The sequence below is a fragment of the Panicum virgatum genome, chromosome 3N (assembly GCF_016808335.1).
Source record: "Panicum virgatum strain AP13 chromosome 3N, P.virgatum_v5, whole genome shotgun sequence".
In the NCBI taxonomy this organism is placed as follows: Eukaryota; Viridiplantae; Streptophyta; class Magnoliopsida; order Poales; family Poaceae; genus Panicum; species Panicum virgatum.
The window spans coordinates 24,110,287-24,136,524 of NC_053147.1; the positions used below are offsets into that span (position 1 = coordinate 24,110,287).

General features: G+C 43.6%; 2 protein-coding genes across 2 annotated transcripts; one reads left to right on the forward strand and one right to left on the reverse strand.

The window, feature by feature from the left end:
• The first annotated feature begins 646 nt into the window (after nt 1-646).
• LOC120665256 (probable glucuronosyltransferase Os01g0926700) lies at nt 647-4,092 on the forward strand. Its single transcript, XM_039944766.1, has 2 exons — nt 647-1,160; nt 2,718-4,092. The coding sequence occupies exons 1-2, from the start codon at nt 1,049-1,051 to the stop codon at nt 3,860-3,862; spliced, it is 1,257 nt and encodes a 418-aa protein (XP_039800700.1). The 5' UTR covers nt 647-1,048; the 3' UTR covers nt 3,863-4,092.
• A 168-nt stretch (nt 4,093-4,260) lies between these two features.
• LOC120665255 (ATP-dependent zinc metalloprotease FTSH 8, mitochondrial-like) lies at nt 4,261-9,858 on the reverse strand. The gene is made up of 8 exons (XM_039944765.1): nt 9,664-9,858; nt 9,327-9,555; nt 9,170-9,247; nt 8,707-8,840; nt 7,039-7,524; nt 6,037-6,804; nt 5,622-5,849; nt 4,261-5,009 (listed from the first exon to the last, which is right to left on the reverse strand). Exons 1-8 carry the CDS (start codon nt 9,724-9,726, stop codon nt 4,530-4,532), a joined length of 2,466 nt encoding a protein of 821 aa, XP_039800699.1. The 5' UTR covers nt 9,727-9,858; the 3' UTR covers nt 4,261-4,529.
• Nucleotides 9,859-26,238: the final 16,380 nt, after the last annotated feature.

The window sequence follows — 26,238 nt, forward strand, 5'->3', positions numbered from 1 at the left end:
CTGCTTTATCAGTTCAGCTGTTTTCTTATAGGCCTCACCAACTCATTCCCTGACCTGATTGCATGCTTCCTGATAACCTGATTGCTGCAAGATCAAGCCCTACATTACCTGAGTGGCCCTACCTAGCTACCTACACGATGCCGTTACAACTTATGTGTACATTCGAAAATTTTCCAATCAGAACCTGAAAGGCTGAAACAAACTGTGAATTAGAGATTTTCCATTAATACGCCCAAAAAAAAAATCTACTGCATGAGGTAGTATTGTGGTGAAGGCTCAACATAGGTACATGAAACACATTGACAAAACAACATGAGGAATTGGCTTTTTACTTGTCAAATTGATGCATGGAAACCAATTTGAGTAAAGCATAACGATGCCTGTGCAATCAAGTATCTAGGATAATTAAGAACCCTTGCCAAACAAACCAGCATTTGTTGCCAAAATGCAACAGCATTGTCCATATTCAGGAAGCGGGCATGATTTAAGTGGCGAAGTATATTACCTGCAAACTATAGTTATGCACCAAGTTAAAATAACCATTGATCCATTCTAATAAAAACCATTTAGAAATTTGGGAGACATATCGATGGATCCTTGCTATTTGACACAAAGCGCCAGATAAATGAATGTGGGGTGTGTGCGTGAGCGGGGGGAGTGATGGACGAACCTCCATCCACCTACCTAGCAATTGATGTATGGAAGGCTAGGGAAAAATATTTAAAGATCAGCAAGAGACAGCATTCCTACCCTCTTTCATGATCCTTTCTCCCTCTGAGGTACGCATGTACTGTTATTGTTCCTGATATGTGATGTTGTCAGTGTGCAAGAGGAGAGGAGGAAGAATGAAGCAAGCCCAGGAAAGCTCCATTTCACCTCTCCACCAAACGCTTCTTGGTAGGAAAATTGGCACAAAAGCTTCCCCCTTGCCTTACACCTTTAACTACCACTGTGACTATTACCTAGCTCATGAACATGTGAGACCAGACAAGGGGAGGCTTGGGAAGGAGACACAGGTGCTGCCAAGGGGCTTGCGGGGAGCATAAAGATGAGGCCGGTCTTGGCAATCGCCATTCTTGCCACCACCGCTGCAGCAGTGCTCTTCCTTGGGTCTGAGGCGCAGGAGGTGAAGCAGGATCACCATACAGAGAGGATCTCAGGTGTGGGGCGGGTTTTCTTTTCCTTGTGCTATTTCCTTCGCGCTTTCCATCTTGCCTAAATGCTGTGATGTGTCTCCTGTATACTTCTGCAAAGAGTAAAACCTCCATTGCTTAAAGATGACATTAGCAAAGGGGAAGTGTTTACATTCCCTTGTTCAGTATTCAGTACGCATAAACTGCAAAGGGTAAAACCTCCACTGCTTAAAGATGGCACTAGCAAAGAGCAAATGTTTACATTCCTTTGTTCAGTATTCAGCAGGCATAACTGAAAGACAAAGAAAAAAAATCTATTTTTTCTTTGGAAAAATGTATGTTTTGGCTACTGTTGTAGAGAAGATCTGAAGGCAATAGGCTACAAATTAAAACAAACATTTGAGATCTTCAAGTTTGTGGTAATGTGGAAGTTTCAAATTTACATGAGTAGAAACTGGGACCTAAAAAATGCATCCTTCCTGCATGAGACAACTGGAGAGCAATACATCATATTTGGCTCTGAAAATTCCTCTAATTGTGACCTATGCCCAGAGGGTATTAATGTTGGCTTATGTTGCACTAGTATGAAACACAATAATCAATAAGGCAGGCAATCAGGACACCTGTTCATAGTTCATATCCTGTAGCTGTGCTGTTTCCATCAGCACATCCTTCTCCATGAATGGTCTTCCCACAAAGACTCCATAATTCAGGAACCAGTAAGGAAAAAGAAAAGCCGGTACTGAAAGAGAAAACAAAATATGAATAACAATTATAAGATGGAATTATTCATTTGTGCACAAAAATAAACACGACACCCGTTTCATCACTTTCATGTCAGGATTAGATTTGAGCGTAAGCCTGCTTAACTTGTGTCTCCAACTCCCCGAATTAGAACCTTCAAGCTACTAGTATATCCAGTTAACAGTAAGTGATGTACCTAGCCCAGCAATGAATGTATAGTTGTCAAGTTAATTGTATACTAGACCTCAGGATGTCATGAGAAATTGAGAACTGAACCAAAGCAGAAACCTTTCTTTGCTCACCAAAACCCTGTCGTGATAGCCACTCCTTTTTCGAGCCCGATGGTGCCAGCGCCAACCGGGGGGGGTGCTCCACGCTCTTCTGCACAACCACTGCCGGCGGTGGTGTCGTGGCAGGAAGGGAGCCGCGAGGAGGGGTACGGTGGGGGCGGCGCGGTGCGTGGAGGTCGCGGACGGCGGCCGTGATTTGGGGGGAGGCGGCGGCGCGGGGGAGGGAGGCCTGGGAGGGCAGCGGCGGAGGCGGTGGGGGCGTTTCAGCGTGTGGCCTATGGTGGAGCTGCTCCCCTCTGTCGAAAATTAAATCAAACAAATTCAGATGTGCTCATTCGCGATCAATGTGTCAGATGAGAGATGACAAACCATGGCCGTTTGGAATGTGAATTTCTAAAGAAACTGTATAATTCCTCCAAAAATACTACAAATTTCACGTATTTCAGACTATTGAGGCCTCAATTCTGCGCCAAAACTAAAAGATGTGTCATACACTACCCCACCCCACCCCACTAGCCTTGATCATCATTCTGAACCTGATGGAATGCAGGCAGTGCCGGCGATGTTCTGGAGGACGACGCTGTCGGCCGGCTCAAGGTCTACGTGTACGACCTCCCGGCCAGATACAACACGGCGCTGCTGGAGAAGGACCCGCGGTGCCTGACGCACATGTTCGCCACGGAGGTGTTCGTGCACCGGTCCCTCCTCTCCAGCGCCGTCCGCACCCTGGACCCCGAGGAAGCCGACTGGTTCTTCGTGCCCGTGTACACCACCTGCGACCTCACCGCCTCGGGCCACCCGATGCCCTTCGACTCGCCGCGGATGATGCGCAGCGCGATCCGCCTCGTCGCCGAGCGCTGGCCGCACTGGAACCGCTCCGAGGGCGCCGACCACTTCCTCGTCACGCCGCACGACTTCGGGGCCTGCTTCCACTTCAAGGAGGACAAGGCCGTGGCGCGCGGGATCCTGCCGCTGCTCCGGCGCGCCACGCTGGTGCAGACGTTCGGGCAGCGGCGGCACGCGTGCCTCAAGGGCGGCTCCATCACCGTCCCACCGTACGCGCCGCCGGCGCGCATGGAGGCGCGGCGCCTGCCCCCCGGGACCCCGCGCTCCGTCTTCGTCTACTTCCGCGGCCTCTTCTACGACGCCGGCAACGACCCCGAGGGCGGGCACTACGCGAGGGGCGCCCGCGCGTCGGTGTGGGAGAACTTCCGGAGCAACCCGCTGTTCGACATCTCGACGGAGCGCCCGGCGACGTACTACGAGGACATGCAGCGGGCGGTGTTCTGCCTGTGCCCGCTGGGGTGGGCGCCGTGGAGCCCCCGGCTGGTGGAGGCGGTGGTGTTCGGCTGCATCCCCGTGGTCATCGCGGACGACATCGTGCTGCCCTTCGCCGACGCCATCCCGTGGGCGGACATCGGCGTGTTCGTCGCCGAGGAGGACGTCCCGAGGCTGGACACCATCCTCACCTCCATCCCGGCGGAGGTGGTGCTGAGGAAGCAGCGGCTGCTCGCCACCCCGGCCATGAAGCGCGCCGTGCTGTTCTCGCAGCCGTCGCAGCCCGGGGACGCGTTCCACCAGATACTCAACGGGCTCGCGCGCAAGCTCCCGCACGGCGACGGCGTCTTCCTGAGGCCCGGGCAGACGGTACTCAACTGGACGGCTGGCCCACCGGGGGACCTCAAGCCGTGGTAGGTAGCTGGTAGCCGTCAAATCGCCATGGCTGAATGGTGATGATGGGCTGCTGGCCATCAGGCAAATGGACTTTTTTTTTTTGCTCTTCTTCCACCATAGAAGATAGCTGCAAACTGTTGTGATACGTACGTGAATGTTCAGCGTATGTGAATGTCATAGCCAAAACTTGCAGAGATTTTACTCCTGGTGCATGACTCATCACATAATGTCCCTGCAACCACCTTTTCCAATGTGCCTGTGCTCGTCTATGATTAGAACATTTGCCCAACAAAGCAGAGCACACCGGTTCCCTGATCAAATCAAAATTCAAAAGGCTATGACTTTCTATTATCTGAGTACGGATTCGGCTAAAACACAAGTCATTGTCATTTGCAGCCAAAAAAAAACATGCCTTCAGATGGGACAAGCACTCTTTTCGCGCCAACTCCTCAGTCGACAGAATCTTTCATTCAGGGAAATACAAGATTCAGAACGTTTGCAGATGCCATGATGATTGATGAGCTCAAGGCATTCTATCAACCGGACTGCCACCCTTGTGGAAATCCAAATGCATTTCCACATCGGCATAATCAGACGAGGGCGCTAATTTATACAGTTTTCTTATGCTGCAACAAACAAGAATCTATCGAACGAGCATGCAATGTACAGCTCTAACTTAGAGGAAAAACTACGTGGGTACAACCTCGCCAAGCGAGGGAGATGCATCATCATCAGGCAACTCGGCATTCTTTGCTGGTGCTTGGCTCTTGTCATCATCATCCTGGAACCCCTGCTTAAAGACGTCATAGTTGGTTGGTTCTGCTGCCTTGAAAGGGCGTTCTCCCAGTACCCTGGTCAGATCGTCCTGGTGGAGGACTTCCTTCTCGAGCAGCAATTCTGCAATTTGGGCTACTTGCTCCTTGTGCTCCGTTATCAGTTCAACCGTTCTCTTATAGGCCTTGCCAACCCATTCCCTGACCTCATCGTCAATTATGGATGCAGTTTGGTTGCTGTAAGGTTTGGTCATTTCGAAGCCATCATCCCTCTGAGGGAAGGATAGAAGCCCAACCTTTTCACTAAAACCATACACGGCAACCTGTGCATAGGTCATTTTGGTAACTTTCTCCAGGTCATTCTGAGCACCAGTTGAGATTTTGCCAATCAAAACCTGAAACAAAGCTCAATTAGAGCCTTTCAACTAATATGCTTAAGAATTTCTAATCGTAATATTGTAAAAGATTTAGTAGAGATCTATGCAAATAAATGGATATCCCAGCACGAGATATTGGAAGACAGGGAATTGATTTTTTTTGTATGTTCCAAGACATTTTTCAGTTACTTAAGATTATATACAACATTTAGAAGGCAAACAATTTGATGAATGTGGTTATCTCATCGTGGGCATCACATGGGCAGAGGAGATGGTTAAAAAGTCTGCTAGTTCCCTTAAATGTGGTCAAAAGTCTTATATGGTGCAGTATTTTGATTTACCAAATGAATTGAAAATTTTTCTACTGTAATAATGTGACAAGAATGACCCTATCACATGATAGGGTCATAATTCAAGTGGCGATAATAACAACCAAGCATACAATAATTAATGCCATTGTTGAATGTAGGAAGTTTAAAAATAACAACTGATTCATTCTACTCAAACCCTACAATGGCTAGAATTGGTTAGTCTACAAGAAAACAATTTGGGAGAAATATCCATGAATCCTAGCTATAGGCCTATAGCATGAAACATCAGCAAAAATAATATACGAAAAAAACTTCGTACCTGTTCTGCAGCACGGCCACCCAATGTCATGCACGTCATATCAAAAAGCTGCTCTTTTGTCATCAAAAGATTTTCATTTGGGACGTACTGTGCAAAGCCTAATGCAGCTGTTCCACGAGGAACAATGGTAACTTTTAGAAGATGCTCTGCATGCTCCAAGAACCATCCAGCAACAGCATGCCCAGATTCATGGTAAGCAACAGTACGTCGCTCCAGTTTACTAATGACCTGCAAATTGATTAACATGCTCAAAGGCCACAGCAAGGAATAAAAATAAATGTACACAAAAAATACATTACACACAAAAGAAGGCTGCTAAATTAAGTGGGATCCAAACGGTAAGAGATTCAAACAAATTTCACATATAAGCTTCATAGGTTTAGTCAAAGGAGTTAAAATATTGAGTCCCCATTACCTTATTTTTCTTCTCCAAACCACCAATAATCCTATCGATTGCAGACTCAAAATGCTGCATTGTAATCTGAGTTTGCTCGCTTCTTGCAGCAATTAAAGCAGCTTCATTACAAACGTTGGCAATGTCAGCTCCAGCAAACCCAGGTGTCAAAGCAGCTAGCCTTTGCGAATAAAATGAAGGTTCATTGTCCAGCTTAAGCTTTTTAAGATAGATGCGGAATATTTGATCACGACCCTTTATATCTGGCTTGTCGATTGTTATCTGGCGATCAAACCTTCCTGGCCTCAACAATGCCTTATCCAGGATGTCAGGCCTATTTGTCCCAGCAAGAACAACGACACCAGAAGTTGTTCCAAATCCATCCATTTCTACAAGCAGCTGGTTCAAAGTACTCTCACGTTCATCATTTGAGCCTGAAAAACCTCCACGTCCTCTTGCACGACCAATAGCATCAATTTCATCAATAAATACAATACTAGGAGCACACTGTCGAGCTTCTTGGAACAAGTTCCGTACCCTGGATGGTCCAACACCAACAAACATTTCCATGAAATCTGAACCAGAAATAGACAAAAAGGGCACACCAGACTCTCCTGCAGTAGCTTTGGCAAGAAGAGTCTTCCCTGTCCCAGGAGGGCCTACAAGCAGAGCACCTTTGGGTATTTTAGCTCCCAACTCTTCATACTTCTTGGGGTTTTTAAGGAAATGCACAAACTCCATTATTTCTTGTTTAGCTTCATCACAACCAGCTACATCCTTAAAAAACACCTGGACCAACAAAAAAGCAAGTGTTATTGAAAAGACATATTCAAGAATTTCAAGAAGCTTGCAATTTTTTTCTTAAGAAAATGGTAAATCTACTGTAAAATACTAAAATTAAGCAAGTGGAGTTTCAGAGCTCAAAAGTTAGCCTGTCTGTGATAAAACATTTTTGTTGTTACCATAAAAAATAGAGCCAAGCAAAAGTGTTAACATAGTGACAAAAGAAAAGAAACAACACACCTTATTTTTGGAATTTTTGTCCATCTTTGTCACAGTAGCTTTTCCAATGTTGAAAATACCACCTCTTCCCTTCCCAGGACCACCTCCAATGCTGAAACCACTCTGCATCCTTTTCCCCATCAAATATATCAATCCAACAAGAAATGCTGTTGGGGCAAACCTCATAACTTCTTGGAACCAATTTACTTCAGCAACATAAGTTACTGGGACAAAATCATGTGGATCTATTCCCATCGCTTCCTGGGCTTCCTCTAACTTCTCTTCAAAGGAATCAACACTACCAATATTGAAGTAATACTTGCATCTGCTAGGAGCAGGCTTGCCTGGAACATCAGTGGTAGAAATATGGGTATCTCTATTTTGACCTTGGCTCTTTGGCTGTGGTGAATTCCTGATATAAACCTTTGCCACTGATTTATTTGAAACAACAATGCGATCAACTAAACCAGGTTCTAGTAGCTTGTTCTTGAACTCTTGGAAGCTTATCTGCAGATATTTGAAACAAACGGTATTGTAATGACCATTAACTATAGTACATGTCCCATCCAATATCGACACACTCAAGGGAACATATATGCTTATGATCAAATGATATTGTTGGACAAAATTACCAATTACACAAAATAAAGAGCTCCCAATATCACATTCACATTCAAAGGCTAGTAAAAGAAAACTTCAGGTACAAAGCACATGACAGCAAACTAACGATTCTGCTGCACAGGACACTAAGAGTCTAAGACAGATATACCAGCACAAGTGGATCAGAGGAAGAACTTCAAGTTAGACCAGTAAATTACACAACGGCTATTCTGCAATAGCGTATTGTCCACACTCTATACAGACAACATCTCTCCCTCGTTTATATGTGTAGTCAGAATGTGAAAACCATGTAAGTGGAAAGTGATGATACTCTAGCTACTATTTCTCATGTTCATGATAAAAATCCAGTTATAAGTACAGTGCTAGCCCATAGCACTCCTTGTGTATATTATCTAATGCTAGCTAACTAATATTGGAAACCTGACTGTAGCTGTTAGTGGCTTAAATACAGAACTTAGACTTTTAAAGTCATTCCGGTGGTGATATAGTCTTTTTTGAAAGGATTGAAAGACTAATATTTGGAAGGCAAGAAACGATGCTGTATTTGAAAGGATTGCTCCCAGTGTTGATAAAGCCCTCTTGCTTGCAAGGGAAGAAGCTGAACTATGGACGCTTGCAGGTGCAAAACGGTTAAGTGCAGTGGTCGCTGTCGTGCTACCTGACTAGGAATTGCTAGCGACAGCCTAGTAGTGTTGTTGTTGTTCTTTTTGGCGCCAGTGTAATGTAATGTCTGTTTGAACCGCCAATGGCTGGGGCAGTGGTGTGTGTTTTGGGTGTGTAGTGGTGTGTGTATTTGGCTATTTTAGCCTTTCCTCTTCTTAATGCAATGATATGCAGCTCTCCTGCATATTCAAGAAAAAATATAGTATTTTTTCCTCCATTTCTTCTGAATCTTTCAGGGCAAACTAATTATGCAAGTGTGAACCGAACCAAAAAAAAACACAGGTCTACTGTTTATCTGTTCTATGGAACTAAACATAGCTCAAGAAACATAGGTTATCAGGAAAAGAGCAAATGAACTAATGATTTGCAGAATTATTTCCAGCAGAGTTAACAAAGTAAACTCACCTCCTTCTGTTCTGCCGTGCCAGACGACATGGATGTGAGCATCAGGCCAAGAATTAATAGAGGCGCAAGGAAATTCTGCAGATGTTTCATAGCACTCTCCTGGAAATTCCATCTCTCGTCTGTATTAGATTCCTCTGCGGACCACAAGGTTGCAGTCCCATCAAAAGCGAAATAGTTAGCACTGAATTCATAAACCTACGAATAGAAGCACAGTGCGCAAAAAACATTTGTCCATTTCTAGTCAACAACCATGTCAAATGATCAGTAAAACTATTCGCCAAAGCAGTTGCAGCATATGAAAATCCATAATCACATGCCGATTGCACATCTTGTTGGTCAAATATATTCACCGATTCCATTTTCTACGAGTGCATCAAAAGCTACACTTTGTCTGAACTATCCCGTGTATCCATAACAGGCTACCCTCCTCTACACGAACGTGAGAAGCATGGGGGAAACTTACGCTTCGATTCAGACTTTTTACTCCCATCTCCTTTTGGCACCTCCTCCTTCTTACCCTTAGGGTAGTAGTTCTCGTAATCTAACAGCAGAAGAAAAGAAAAACCTTTAAAAAGCAGGGCCATCAAACCCAACGAAAACCGCACAGAGGAGGAACGCACTCTTCTTGGACTCGTCCGAGAAGAGCCGCCGGAACTGCGGGCTGGCGAGGAGGCATCTCCAATCCACGGCCTTGCCCGCGGCGGGCCTCGCAAGATCCGCCGCCGACGCCGCGGTCAGGTACCCCCGGACAAATCCTAACCCGCCGCCCTCCCCGCCATGGACCGGCGGCGGCGGCAGCGGCGGCGCGGGCGGCGACCGGGCCCCGCCGAGGCCCCCGAGCTGGAAACCCTAAAAAGGAGCAGCGAAAGGACCGTCAGAGCTCCGCCCCCACACCGGGGACGCCGGCGGACGCGCCGCGAGAGGATAGGGGCCCGGGGAGGGAGAGGGGAGACTCGCCTGGCGCGGGCGGGAGGAGCGCGCGGACCTGCCGACGGCGCGGGCGAGGGAGGCGAGCGTCATGTCAGCCGCGGCGGCGCCGTGCGCATGGAAGGGAAGAGCTAGGCGGGGGGCGGGGCGTCCGGATCCGCGCGACGGGGAGGGGGGGCCGCGTCGAGTAGGGACTAGGGAGAGATGCGTTCTGTTCCGAGATTTTTTGGTGCGTGGGTGTGGGGCGGGCGCAGCTAATGAGCGCGCGCGCGCTAGGAGTCGTATCGGCGCTCGATCTCAGACAGCTAACGACTTTCCTTTTTAGGTAAATTTCTTTCTTCATAATTTTCTACTTTTGGAAAATTAGTTCTAATATATATGTGTACAACTTTTTTCAGACAAATATCAGGTGATCTTTTTTCAACATAACTGCTAAATGATATATTTTTAGCATAACTTTTATGATACTTATAATTTTTTAATTTTTACATATAATTTTTCAAACTAACTTTTTATAGGATAACTTTTTTAAACGGCATGTACAAATTTCACACATAACTTTTTCAGCCTTCTTACTAAATGGTAACTTTGAACATAACTTTCACGCACAACTTTGGAGCATAAGTTTGTCGAAAGCTTGTAAAAATACAACTTATCGAGATAAGTTTTTTAAAATTTTTTTGCAGAGGATAATTTTTCAGCACAACTTCTATGAAATTTTTTCCTAAAATCTTTGTCAAGAAAATTTCTCAAGAGAAAATATAGTAGAAATATCTTATCATCAGCAACGTACGGTAGTGTTTACCAAAAAAAACAAGATAGCTGCGACCATTACGAAACACAGAGAGGAAAAAATAGAAAGTGAAAAGAAAAAGTAAATCAACCTTAGCTTGTCACGTGGGTGGGTATGGATAGGCGGAGTGGGGGACAGCTGCATCGCGCGCCAGGAAGTTTAATAGCGCGCGATGGTTGTTTTGGATTTGCCGTGTGGGGCGCGCGGCGTGTCGGGGCGTCGTCCGTCTGCTCTGTTGTGAGGAGGAGGAGGAGGGGTCGCTCGTCGCCGCGGCGGCGGGTGGGCGTGCCCGTGGTTCGGGGGCGCGGGTGCGGGTGCGGGCGGGCCGGCGGCGCTCCCGGGATCGGGTGAGTTTGGCTTGGCGTTGCGCGGTTTGCCTGTTTCCACCGCGTCTACGAGCAGGGGAGGGAGGGAAAAAGCTGGCTCGGAAAAGATCTCAGTTCGCGTTGGCTGGACTCGGAATGGGGTTGGTTGGTGCCTGGATTCTCAGTAATTCTCGTCACTTGAAAATAGGAGTACTGAATATGGCCTGAATTTGATTTGAATTCTTTTGCTAACGAAGAATATGAACTCCTCTGCGTAGAAAAATGTTGGTTCTGAGGGTACGGCATGTAGGCTTGGTGAGGATTGTACCACGAGGGCAAAGTTGCGACCTGGAAACGGCTGCCGGTTGGCTCGTCGCGGTCCACAACTCCTTTGCCTCCCCCACACCGATCTTGTTTCCCAAGAAAGAAGAAAGAGAGGCTGGATTTCTTTGAAGCGGGCGACTCGGACAAGGCCCGATGCTCGCGAAGATGACTGGCAGCTTGCGAAGATGTGGGAAAGGGAGATAGCGATTAGCGAAGCGGTGACGTTAACACATGTGCCATGTGGACGAGCTTCTTGTACCAGAGGGACGACCGGGCAATTCTATTCATCGCGCGCGCTACTGTGTGCAATCCTATCGCAGAAGAGCTTCGCGCCGCTCGTTTTCAGTCCGTCTCGCTATTCTGGTGGCCCATTTAGCTAGGCGGCCCATATTAAGGTCGTGGTCTGTCTTTTCATTTCCAGATGCCTGCTTTTTCCTATCCCCTGTTCCTTCCATTTCGGTATCTCAGTTAGGGTTTCCTCATCGAGGCGATTCTGATTTTCTCCCATTTCCCGTGGATTCCTGTTAGTTGCCTCCGTCCAAGCATCTTTGAAGGGTTGATTTCATTCCTCCAACTTTGTTTCCTTCTACTTCTTCGCTTCATCTTTTTTTTTTGTCTCGCATCAGTGTTTTCCTCTTTCGCTTTCCGCATTCATCTGTTTCATATTCGGTTGGAGATTTGTTCAGGTAGCCTTGTTCCTAGTGTAGTATCGAACACTTTCAGCGTTTTATCTAGATTCTCATCTGGTTCCAATACTTTTTTGTGTACGAATTGCATCTCAATTGATATGTGCTGTCATCTTGATACTCATCTCGTTCCAATTTATTTTCTGTACGAAATGTATCTCAAATCAAATGTGCAGTTAGCTAGATATGTATCTGGATCCAATACTTTCTTTGTGTGTACGAAATGTATCTCAATTTTCAATTGTGAAGTTAGCTATATGGTCGAGATGTATCGCTTTTGATAATCTGAATTATCTTTGTCCTTTTAGAATGTATACCTGCAACGTTTTTGAAACTTGCTTGTATCGCAAATCCATATGTTAATTTTGTTTATCTTATTTCATATTTTAGTAATTAGTTTTTACTGTTAATTATGCTCCTGGATCCATGCAATTGTTCCAGTTTTTTAGTATTATACATTCATCTTGCTATTGACCCCCCATCTTTTGTATATGCAGTTAATTCTAACTCATTGCTCTATTTTTCCCCCCTTGTTCGTTTTGATCATCTTAATATCATTTTAATTATTAATTCATTTTTAGTTTCGTGATTTAAGTTCTTCCCCATACTTTTTGAGGCGTCTGTTGATGGTGAAACTTTTCATCATGATAATTCTATGAACTCAGATATTGCTTCAGAGGCATACCATATATCAATTGGTTCATTTCAAGTGAGTTATTTTTTATACTTTTTTCGAACTGTGCATCAATTTTCTTTTGCTTTTTTAATCAATTTCTTTTCTTTGCAGGTTCTACCCAGCTATAAAGCACTCATTAACCAGCACCGTGATTACTTGAAGAGTGATATTTCTGCACCCCTAAACGACTTCTGTTCTATCAGTTATTGACTTTTTCTGTTAGTTATGGAACTATAATACTATTTCTTGTTGTAGCATGTTATTTCTTGTTTAATTTTTTTTGGGCTGCAGCACGTTGCCAACTTCTAGTTCAACACATGAATTCTAAAGCCAAGCTTTTTTTCTTTTGAGATTTTACTTTGCTGGGCAGTTTGTGTCGCATGATTCAAGCTAAACAAAACTAAATGTATCTGTCTATTATTCTATGTTTGCTATAGAACATATCATGATTACAGTGCTTACCAAATTCACAATTGTTTTTGGGAATTTTCCCCTAATGTCAGAAATGATATTTTGGAATGGTTACCATCTTGTTTGGAACATTTTTTTTGGAACTTTGTGAATTGCTCTCGAGCAAAATTGATAACTTTGAAATGTTTACAAACATGTTTGAGAATTTTTTGAATGTTTAGGAACATTTTGAAAAGTTCTAATGTAACATTCTGAAATGTTTCCAAACAAATTCTTCAAGAACATTTTAAAATGTTCAAAACTTTTTTCTAAACATTTTCTAGCAACTATCCAAAACATTGTGAGTTGTTCTCAAAATATTTATTCATTTGACACTATTGAAATATTTACATACTTGTTCTGGGAACTTTTTGAATGTCTAGGAACATTTTGAAAAGTTCTAATGGAACATTCTGTAATGTTTCCGAATAGATTCTTCAGGAACATTTTGAGTCTAATGGAACATTCTGAAATGTTTCCAAACAAATTCTTCAGGAACATTTTGAAATGTCTTTGTTCGGGAACATTTTCAATGTTCATGAACATTTTTAAAAAGTTCTAAGGGAACATTCTGAAATGTTTCCAAACAAAATCTTCAAGAACATTTTAAAATGTTCAAAACTTTCTTCTGAACATTTCTAGCAATTTTTATCCAGAACATTGTGAGTTGTTTTCAAATATTTTTTCACTTGACACTTCGAAATGTTTACAAATTTGTTCGGAAACTTTTTTTGAATGTTCAGGAATATTTTGAAAAGTTCTAATGGAACATTCTGAACTGTTTCCAAATAAATTCTGCAGGAATTTTTTAAAATATTCAAAACTTTTTTCTGAACATTTCTAGCAACTATCCAGAACATTTCCTTAACAATGCTACTACTGTAAGTTATTGTACACTATTTCTGTTTTTCAGTTTTCTTAAATTTCAGTTCCTCAATAACCCTTTTCCCATATTTTTGTCCTTTTGGCTGAAATTTTTTTCAACGTTGGCTGTGGGTTAAATGTGTTATGTTGTTTTTTTTAAAAAAATGTGTTATGTTGTTCATTTTTCTCCATTGGTTTCTTTCATGATATGTAATCTCAACTATATTGCTTATATAGAATGTAGGTTTCTTCTAGATTAGCAGATGTCAGCAAGCAAATCTACATAAGCAGTAGAGTGACAGAGGCTTCGTCAGGAGTTCAGCATATGGTGTATTTTTCGTTTCAAGTTTCTTCATGAAACCAGTTTTTTGTGGCTGCTGCTTGATGCTACTTGATGACAGAGGTTTCGTCAGGAGTTCAACAGTTTTTTTATGGTGCTACTTCGATGCTTAGTAACACCAGTTTGTGAATAATTTAGTTTATAAAGCTACGATCAGTAACCTTTTTAATGTTGCGAGAAACGGCCTTGGTTGGCAGAAGTTCTGCAAAGTTTTAATTAGATACATTTCCAAGTGATTCTGCTAAGATCAGTTTTTCATGGTTGCTACAGATCAGTTTAATTTGTTTCATTGAACACTTTCAAAAGGACACTGTGAAATATTTTCCGAACAAATATGGAATGTACAAGATATAGAAACATCCCGGTAACAACATGTATTTTCAAACTTAATGAGCCGGTCGAACTTATGTAGTCTATATTCGATTAATGGGCCGAGCCCATCTTTTCGTGTCCGATTCCTCACGCGCGCTGCGCGCGCCACCCGCACCAACGCTTTCTGCGACGTGATCGACTGAAGTCGCATAAAGCGACGAATAGACGCCCCCGGGACGACCCCCCTTTAATAACACCGAGGAACCGCTTCCGTGGGGTCTGGGCCGTGCAATATGGATCAGCGTGATGGCGTTGCGCGCACTTTAGAAAGTTCTGAAAATCTTAAAACATCGAAGCAGGCTGCAAAAGAGTTAGATTAATAAAAGTTTCGGTTTCAGTGGGATTTGAGAATCCAAAGTAAGTTTTCGAGCGAATTTTAAAAAAATGTCTGTGTGCCCAATATTGGTGGCCTAAACATAACCTTCATTTTTCAAAATGTCCGTGTGTTCAATATTGGTAGCCCAAACACAACCTCCATCATATTCCACGGGGTCCGTACACGGAAATCCTATCTATCTTTTGGAAGAAAAAAATCTACTCATCTTCCGGTGTATAAGATTCGTGCAGCTTTCCTACATCGTCCAATTCAAATGATATTTTAGTTGCGAGAGGCCAGGCCACGAGTAGATGAGCGACACGTGCAACCAGTTCTACGTAGAAAATCAGCTTAGGGTGCATGGCATATCCACGTGTTGGGGAAAGAACGGAGGTGGGTGGACGTTAAACGTTTTCCTATTTTGAAATGATTTTTTCCCTAAACTATACATTCAATTTAAAATCCGTCTGAACCATAATGTTCGTGGCAATTAATACTACAGAATGAGATCCAATATGTTATTTTTATTTTTTTATTTTAGTATTTCAATATTTTAATATACTAGTTCAACATCTTCAATATATCACTCCAACATTTGTATTATACTATTTCAACATTTTTAAAATGTTGAATTAGTATTTTCGAATTGTTGAGTTACTTTTTTCAAGATATCAATTCAGTTTGTTAAGGTTGTTGAATCCTGCACTACAATAATTAGTAGAACAAACAAAACTAAAGATGATAAAAAATAAAGCACGGTGGGCTGAGCCTCCTTACGCGCTGACGAAAAAAGGCAGCGTCCCCGCACTTTGTCTGGTTCACGTGCTGTTTGCTACCGTTGTCCAATTGGACCATACGTTGCTGGGCTTCGGTTCATGGGATGTGCGATCGTTAAAGTTTCTATCACACGGAAGATATATAGGATCCCCCGTCCGTACACACCAGGTCGGCTAAGGTTTTTCTTTTCGGACTTGCTAGCGTCCTAACGTTTGATGAGAACTTTCCCATCAGATGGTCCATTGTAATATCAAAACAAAACATCTGCAACATAAAAAAAGTGCAATATTAAAAAATGCAATAAAAAACTAATTAAATCGTTTGACTCTAGAAAAATTGCCGCCACAATATGAACACCATGTTTCATGCAACCATAAAACATGCAGAAATAATAATTGTAACATCGAGATCAACTACTGAACCATACTCCCTCCGTCCTGAAATGTAAGGCATCCTGGGAGTGTTTTACTGTGTCCAGATTCATAGAATGTTCAATGAATCTGGACATACAGTTTGTCTAGATTCAGAGAATGTTCAATGAATCTAGTAAAATGTCAGGATGCCTTACATTTCAGGACAGAGGGAGTATGTCAGAGCATCTGATTTTTTTTTCTCCATCGAACGTCTGTATCTTAGCATTTTTGTTTCCTTTTCTATTATAGCCAGGTCGACTAAGGTTGGATTCGCTGCAGTCGGCAAGGCAAGCCTAGCCTGCAACAATTTTTGCAGCCACGGCCTAGCCGCATCGACCGAATGGGCTCGCATCTATGAATCTCACCTGATCTGGCCGGCCCAGCCAGCAGCAGCAGGCCATCATCATATATGGCCATATGGGCCCGTGCAATGTGTATACTCTTCATGTAGGCCCATGTACTCACAACCAAAGTCTCAAAAAAAAAGTGTGCATATTATCTGGTTTGCTGTTTGCTCGTCTCAACTTTGAATTATACGTCAGAAGATGATATGCTAGTACTAAAACGGCTCCCTAGTCCCCTCTTTTCGAAACTCTATAAAAAACATTGCTATTTCCCATAGAACTAAATTTAAAAAATCGTGAGACAGTAATGTAGTTAGATGAATTTGCTAGTGCTTATTACTATATAACATGGTTGTTCTTAGGGTGATAATCTAGTGTGACACCGTCCTCATCGCGATGGTTGTTGCCTTGGCGTGGCATGGTCTGCTTGTATCCGCCCTTTTTTTTTAACAAACTGAACATGAGAGGGGGATGTCCAACATAAAAATATAGATGTTCACCATAAAAGCAAGGCTAATGGCTTAGTCTGCTGCTGGGTGTAAGAATTTTTGCAGCTCATCTCTCAATCCATTTGTGTAGTTGTTTAGTTCTCCACCATTAATATATGGCCCACTTGTGTATCTCATATTTTTTTTTGATTTTTATGTCGAAGCTGGTTGTAAGCTTACAATCCACTTCTCCTCTCTATCATCTTCTCTCTCCTCCACCTCAGCATTCAGCCTACAGATAGTAGGCCATAATACTTGCTCTAAGCAGATGTTGTACCTCTGTTGCCTCAAGAGATCCAGGAGACCTGGAGCACTGCAAGCCTGCCATATCTTCTGCGTTATGACATTATTGTCAAGACACCACTGCACATCTGCACTAGTGGTCAGACTCAGAACCCCCCACTCACCTTGGGCGTTCAGTATTACCGAACCGATCTGTTGACATCATTTTTTGACACGTGTCAAGGAAGATGATTTTTGTGAAGAGGAGGTGGCCAATTTAGGAGAAACCAAAAGTTGCACAATGTTGGAATCGGCAGATGGAGTCCGTCCAATGGGCCAGAAGAATATGCTTTGAAGATACTGATCCGCTAGCTCTGGTATCCGACCGATTGAGAGTTGCCGATGAAGTCAAGGGAGGAGGAGAGGATCCGGACTCTACGAGAATCTTGATGATTCGGTTGTAGTATTTAAAGTAGTTTATTTTTATATAGTCTTTTCTTTTAAGTCAAGTAATGTTTGCCATAATCGGCTAGGACTTGATAGCGCTAGGCTATATATATATAAATATATATATATATATCAGTTGTAAGGGACCGGAGAAACTTGATACACATCCAATACAACAAACTTTACAATTTATTTGCACTTTTTCAGTGACTTCGTCTTTTCTCTTCTTTTTTTCGACGAGTTCTTTCAAGTTTATCAAGGACGTCTCACATTCGAGCGACTTGATTTGCTGGTGAGTTTTCATTTTACCGAGTATATTTGAGCTTTAGCTACAGGGCACATCGCTGTGGCTTCGTTCAAATCTATTCAAAAGTTATCGAGTTTATCTAGGCTTTGACTTCCGGGCTTATCGCTGTCGTCTCGTCTAGATTTATTCACCAATTATCGATATCGGCTAGATTTGTAGGTTTTCCTATATTTTTTGGCCATTATCACATCTAAAAACATACTAGATCGGCTTTAGGTTTTGGAGTGACACTTTTGTTATCTCAAGAGCCGTTTTAGATCTGTTTTTAGCTTTGCATCATCTAAATTACACATTCGTAGCTTAGATCTTGTCATACACACGTGATCGGCTATCCAAAAGTTGGTTTTGTTGTCTAGTGTATCGGCTGATCTTGCCGATACACTCCTTTACTATGCGCTTGCATTTAATATCTTTTTGTCGTCTATAGTATCGGCAAAGCTTGCCGATACGCCCATCTGAGAGATATTCGGAATCCCAACCGATACGCTTTCGAATTTGATTTTGTTTTCTCCCTTGTCAATTTCAGGTCAAATTGACTGGCACGCTTGGTTGACTTTCTATGACTCGGCGAACACTTGCCCTCGGATTCCAATGTGTTGATTTTTGCGTCAACACATCTTTTGGCACGCTCGGTGGGACCCGAAAAGCTTCAACATGGTGGAACTTGCTGATAAATCTGCAGTTAGTGAAGAAAACCAGATTCTTGTTCCTGAAGATAAACTCAAAGAAGAACAAAAGAAGGAATATGAAGAGCTGGTGGAGAAATTCAAACGTGAATGCCTCAAGTCGTACAGCATCAACAGATCTGGTGAGGTGATCAAGAAGTTTAATCTTCCATCTTTCCAGCCATTGACAGAGGCTCAACGTGAAAGCAAGATGATAGACGCAGTTGGCCAGGCTATGGCACAAGCCTTCATCAAGAGTGCAACAGTCATGGGCAACACGGTGCACAATGCAGTGGTCAAGACCTTTGCTGAAGACACGTTACCAGGGTGCATGGGTCCTTGCTATATACAACCAGATCAGATGCAATATACTCCCTTGGAGGTGTCTGGCAGCAGCCCTGTCGGCTCAAGATAGCCAGGCAGGAACAACCAATAGTCAAACTCCACCTCAGATGACTACTGCAGCATCGGCGGGTATAGCAGATCCTATCTACTCAACCACGCCGCCGATTGCTACAACTGTGCAAGATTGATCTACGTCTGTATTTCCTAAAGAGTGGAATCCTGCTACTGGGTATGGTATGCATCCGGATTTCTTTTCTACGCCACCCAAGATGCAGTTTAATGCATCGGCTTCTCAGCCAATAGCCTCTCAGCCTGATCCATCGGCCGTTCAGCCGATGGGTGCACAGCAGGATGCATTGGCAACACAGCCGAATGCACAAGGCGCATGGAGTCTAAAACAGATGGCGCAAGCTAATGCATCGGCGCCACCGCCGATGACCCCACAACAGCGTCTTGCTATCCTGCTCCAACCCCAGTCTCCTTCAGAAGTGTTATTGTCGCAATCTCCGCATCAGAAGGGAATCAACTGGGTATTCCACAATCAAGCAACTGGACAGATACGGTGTGTCAATGTGCCGTACATGGATATTACTGGTCAACAATCGGCTAACTCATCAGCTACACAGCCGACGATGACTCAGCAAACACCTAATCGGATAGCTCAGCAGATGCAATCGGCTGGACAGCCGATGAACCGTGTAGCTCAGCAACTTGCGATGATGAACAATGCAGCGAGCACGGTTTCCCCTCGGCAAATGCCAATAGTTGAACCGCAAGTTGATTGGAGCACAAAGATAGCTGAAGTGATGAGGGAGCAATTTGGTTTGAGGCCAAAACAATAATCCGTTATGTACAAGACTCACTATTCTCTGGCTTATGATCAGATTCCTCTCCCACACAAGTACAAGATGCCTGACTTTACAAAGTTCACAGGGCAGGGAGAAGTTTCTACGATGGAATATGTTAATAGGTTTCTTCTACAGTTGGGAGAAGCGGGCAACCAGGATGCACTCAGAGTCCGTTTGTTCTCCTTGTCTTTGTCTGAATCGGCCTTTGCTTGGTTCACCACTTTACCGGCAAACTCCATATTATATTGGGCTGATCTAGAGAGACATTTCATCAGTTTTTTTTCTCTGGGATTACTGAGTTAAAGTTGACCGATTTGACCGGCTTAAGACAAAGAAACGATGAATCGGTTGCTGCTTTCATCCAAAGATTCAGAGATGTCAAGAACCGATGTTACAGTTTGGTTCTGTCCGATCAACAGTTGGCCGATGCAGCATTTAACGGGCTCTTGCCGCACATTAAAGATAAATATGCATCGCAGGAGTTTGAAAGTATTAGGCAGATTGCAAGTCGGATGACAGGAGAGACTCGTCCTACGAGTCCAAGAAGCCCTTTCAAAAAAATATCAACTATGTGAAATATTCTGCTAATGATGAGTCTGAAGATGAGCAAGAAACGGTCGCATCGGCTGAGTGGATACAGAACAGTAAGAAGCCGGTGACGTGTCCGTTTGGAAAGAAAGAGCCTGAGTCGTATGGGTTTGACATCACCAAAGCCGACAAGATCTTTGACTTGTTATTGTCGGAAGGATTGATCAAGTTGAAGCCATATCACAAGATTCCATCGGAGGACGAGCTCAAGAATATAAAGTACTGCAAATGGCACAACGCCACATCGCATGATACAAATGAGTGCAAGGTCTTCCGACAGCAATTCAGATGGCTTTCGAACAAGGGAGATTGAAGTTTGAGGCTCCCAAGAAGACGATGAAGATCGACGGACATCCTTTCGCCACGAACATGATTGATGTGGCCAGAGATGAAGGTTCTTCTCAAGCTAAGATTCTGACGTCATCATCGGCCAAGAAATCTGGAGCTGTTGATCCTAAAGTGCAGATAGCGGCCGGTGAGGTCAAAGGAAAGGGTCCGATGAGAGATGCTGAACGTTCATCGGCACCACGTAGACGTGTAACGTCTCAAATGCTGTTGAACAAGTTTCAGCGTGATCGTGAAAGGCGGCAGCGTAGAGAAGAAGAGGAGCGACGCGAGCAAGATCATTGGAGGTGTCCTTTCTTTGTCTACTGTTGGGAAGAAGGGTTGACATTGCCATCGGCATATGATTGTCCCGAATGCAATGGTCAAGGCAGCCGATCATATGAAAGGTCACGTCATGAGCCCTATCGGCGTGAGCATACTCTTGTGCATGATCGGCTAGGAAAAAGGGTATCGGTGCATGATCGATTGGGGGGCAGGACAATGCTACGTGATCCTGCTGGGTGAAGAGTACCTGTATACGATCGGCTAGAACAGATGGCCAATGACAGAGTACAAGATGATCAGTCGATACGAAGAGATACAGAACGCGAGCCTGATCGCACGGATCAATCCCAATGGTGTCCAGGAGGTTTGACCAGGTCTCAGAAGCGACGTGTTTAGAGGTTACGCCAGCTGGAGATTATTGAGGAAGATCAATAACAGAATCTGCACAAGAAAGGGATCAGGTCACAAGTTTGGCGTGCTAAACCCAGAGCTGATAGTGATCAAAATTCTGGATCATCGGCTGCGCCAATTAATATGGTTTTCATAATGCCGAAAGAGTTTATGGTGCCAGATGATGAAGATCATGAACCAGAATTAGAAGAAGCCATGGCACAGTTAAATTTGGAACCATTGCCAGCAACATTTGAGAAGCCAGAAGATGATAAGAGGCAGCATCTTAAGGCACTGTTCCTGAAAGGATTCGTTGATGGCAAGCCTGTTACGAAGATGTTGGTTGATGGAGGTGCAGCCGTGAATATAATGCCCTATATTATGTTGCGCAAGCTTGGGAAGAATCAGGATGATCTGTCGAAGACGGCTATGATGCTTAAGGATTTCGAAGGAGTCATATCTCCTGCTTTAGGGGCATTATGCGTCGATCTCACAATTAGCAGTAAGACCCTTCCCACTACTTTCTTCGTTATTAATGGCAAAGGTTCATATAGTTTACTATTGGGTCGGGACTAGATACATGCCAATTGTTGCATTCCATCTACTATGCATCAATGCTTGATTCAGTGGGTTGACGATACTATTGAATTAGTATTGGTCGATTCGTCATTCAGCGTGGTATCGGCTGAAGCCCATATAGTTAGTTATGATCGGATGAATTATCTTTCTGCTCAAGCATGGGATAAGGATTTTTTTTGGATGGCTGATTATGAAGTCACATCGGCAAAGTCAGGAGATTCTTCAGATGAGTCTTGATCAAAGAGGGTTATGGCCGATTGTAGTATCGGCCGGATTTTGTAAATTATAGCCAATACTAGAAAGTATTGCCTTTAGTGCAAAAAATATGTGAAAGCCGATTTGCAAGTCAGATGCATCGGTTGTAACATGGCCGACACGATATGAGTCGCCCTTAGAGCAATAAATCATAAAGACAAGTTTCTGGGTTGAGATTAAGTTGTCTGCCGATTTTGGAGATTATACGAGATGTTTTTACAGTAATCCTAGAGCTTCCCGTATTACTTTTATCGCGCGCAGGCGGATTTGATCAATGTTTTCAATTACTTGGTTGTTATCTACTGATGAGCCAGAAATCGGCCGCAAACTCTTGTGAAGTTGATATGCTTGACGAGCATGCTTTTGCTTATCTTCCTCGAGTTTGGCAATGGCCGGTGAAATCTGAGAAAGATCGTGATCTGCGATGTCTATTGCTTGGTTTACCCGATTAAGTTCTTGCAAAAGACGATCCCGTTCAGCTTCCAATGCTGCCTTATTTCTCAGAATGCTGGCCTGGGTATCATTCAGAGATTTGATCTCACCAATGGCCGATTCTGCTAAAGCTTTGAAGTTATCCCTTTGCTTGATGATTTCTTCCTACTGAAGACGATCGGCGAGTTGTTTCTGGGCCTTGTTGAATTCTGCACGATGACTCTCGATAAAGGCTGCAGGAATTAACGCCTCTTCGATCGGTTCTGGAAGCTTACCCTCCAGTTCTTCCAAGATGGCTCGGATCGACTGTGCATTCTTGATTAGTTGGCCGATGTCTTGATTCAGAAACTAAAGGGATTCTTAGAGTTTGGCCTTGATTTCATCCGACAATACAACTGAATCGGCCAATGTTGCTTCTTCTCCTTCTTCCTGGGAAGTGGCTCCAATTAGAAAAGAAAACAGACTATTGTCTGGAGATTCTTGTGCCTGACAGGGAGATGTGATTAGGATGGCTGATGAAGGCGAAGGGATGATGAAATCAGCCAAGGGGAGGATGCTTACCTGCTTCAGGTGTATTTCTCCTAGATTGGAGCCAGCAGGAACGAGGGGTTGCGATGAAGAGTTCGGGATTTGCGGTGTTTGGCTGGCCAAATAATTCAGATAGTGCATGGTCGGCAAGCTGAAGGATGATTGTCAGAAATATACAGAATGCGTTCATGAGCAAGTTCTGAAATCGTACCTGTATCAATGGAGAGTCTGCCCTGGATTTCCTAGGAGTTGGAGGCGAGTGCTGTATCTGATGAAAACAAAAAGAAATAATATCAGATTCAGAATCATGAAAAGATTTAGATACTTGCTAAGTAAGCAGAATAATACCTGAACATTTGATGATGTATGAGAAGGTGTACTATGAGAGTCTTCTTCTCCTCTAGATTGGTGTTCAGCGACATCTTAATTATAAAGCAAGAATGTGATCAGCATTCAGATAAAGTGAAGACATAAGGTTCAAACTTTTACCTTCTGAAGAAGAGGAGGGAATGTCGATCGGAGTATCTGTTTGGGGTGCTGCTGCTGCTGAAGATTGGCTTGGAGATTTCTTTTTCTTACGAGTTGTCACCTTGGTATAAGATACCTTACGTTTTCTCCCAGTAGCCACATCTGTCAGAGTTGGAGCACCATAGCCGATATTTGGTTTATCGGCTGGCAGGGCGTAGTTGATCGGCTGTCCAATCCTGCTGATTGTTGGAGGATTCCGATCATCATCCTGCAAAGAGTAGAGGTTAAAGGCTGCAAACAAAAGATGTTAAGAGATATTATGGGAGGTATCTTAATTTTTACCTCATTTTTGCCTGATGGATAATTGTTATCCAGAGCCATGCAGTATAGATTGGCCGATTTGCAGAAGATATGCTCTTGCCATTCAGACCACCATTGGATGAAAGGGCTAGTGACAAAAGGTGCAATCTGCCAATCGGCTAGAAGTGTCATATCTACGTCAGGCTCCAGGTCTTTCAGCCGACTGTAAGAGAGAGAGCTGTTGTCAAGGGCTCCTCTAAACTGAACTTTGCTAGCAAAGAAGGGAAAAGGGGACACTTGGCCAAATCCCAATTGTCTGGCTGCCACTAATGGATTATAAAACTCATAGCTAGGGGTATTTTTTCCAGCTGTGAAGTTAATTGGCAGAATTCTTGGAGAAATTATTTCCTTATGATCTTGGTGGATTATTCATCGGTCTTCCATGAGTCGAGCTGGAATTTGAAGAGGTTTTCATACATGACTTTTTCATCCTGATATGCAAACCAGATAGTGGAGATTTCTGGGAACCCATTATAGAAGGACTTAAAAAAAAATCAGTAATGCCAAGGGTCTTGGGATCATTGGCAATCATGATAGCTGCTTCACCGAATGATGTACATCGGCGAGTGACGGTTTCTTTGTCTTCAGAGAAGTTTTCTAATGGGAATTCTATCTCTGACAATTCGACTGTCATAGTTTTGTGCATGTACATGTGCAGCCACAACTGAATAAACCACCAAGGGCCTCCCAAGTTAGTGATCGTCTGGTTCTTTCTGAGTCTGGATGATACTTGATGAAGCAGGTGGTAAACTGACCCCAGAAGATATTTGCCGAGAGGGACAGGATTGCCGGTAGCCAGATTTTCTGCCAGCTTGAGATTATTGTTTGTTGGACCAACTGCTTTGCCACAGAAGATGAATTTCTCAAACCACATGTTGAGAAAGGCAGTATGCTCTCTGACAGATACTGATCCAGTCTTCATGTTCTTGCCGATATATCCTTTCCACCCGCCAATGCTTTTAGTTTCAATCTTGAAAGATATTTTTTCTAGCAAACAAAAAGGTCTATCAGCAGCATGAATATTCAGGCCAGTGAGCATCACAACATCCATCAGGGTTGGTGTCATTGGTCCATGGTTAAACATGAATGCGTTGAGGGCATCAGACCAGAAGTAAGAGGCCGATATGAGCATAGGCTCGTTCCTGATCATCTCCGATAAAGATAGGTTCAGTCATTGGCTAATATCGTACTGTTCCCAATTGGTCCTTTGGGAACTCGCTATTCTGCGGAACCAATTTCTCCATCCGGGAGTAACATTCGGCCAAGATCTGAAGGTTGGAGTCCAATCTAGGTTCGTGTTGGAGGACTTGAGAAGGATCCTGCTGGTTTCCAGGTTAATTATACTAGTTGGATCTGGATCTCCCATGGGACCTAAGCAAACCATGCCGGATTGGTTTTCTAGTGGGATGATTGCGTTACCCCTAAGATTCTGAAAGATGAAGGCGGAAATAAGAAATGCGACTGAAGGAATCGGAAAAACAATAGGGGGCAAAGATGCAGATGGAGGAAAGAGCCGTACCTCTGGGATCTCGGAGATGGAAGCCATTGCCGGAGGGGGAGTTCTTGGACTTGGATCCTTGAAACCCTAGGAAGCTGCAGTGGCGGCGGCAAAGCGAGTGTGTTCTTGAACAGAGAAGGAAGTAGAGGTGCTACAGAAGAAGTGCAAGCGGAGAAGAAGATGGAGATATTTATAACCTTTGCTCGAGGGCAAAATGGGGATTCGATACAAGATTTAGATGAATTTGAACGTTGGCAGTAATGATTAACAGTAATTTCGGAGCAACAGATCTATTACTCCGAAACTGGGGGGCATGAGTTGACACCATTTTTTGACACGTGTCAAGGAAGGTGATTTTTGTGAAGATGAGGTGGCCGATTTAGGAGAAACCAAAAGTTGAACAGTGTTGGAATCGGCCGATGGAGTCCGTCCGATGGGCCAGAAGAATATGCTTTGAAGATGCTGATCCGCTAGCTCTGGTATCCGGCCGATGGAGAGTTGCCAATGAAGTCAAGAGAGGAGGAGAGGATCCGGACTCTACGAGAATCTTGATGATTCGGTTGTAGTATTTAAAGTAGTTTATCTTTAGATAGTCTTTTCTTTTAAGTCAAGTAATGTTTGCCGTAATCGGCTAGGACTTGATAGCGCTAGGCTATATATATATATATATATCAGTTGTAAGGGACCGTAGAAACTTGATACACATCCAATACAACAAACTTTACAATTTCTTTGTACTTTTTCGGCGACTTCGCCTTTTCTCTTCTTTTTTTCAACGAGTTCTTTCAAGTTGATCAAGGACGTCTCATATTCGAGAGACTTGATTTGCTGGTGAGTTTTCGTTTTACCGAGTATATTTGAGCTTTAGCTACCGGGTGCATCGTTGTGGCTTCGTTCAAATCTATTCAAAAGTTAT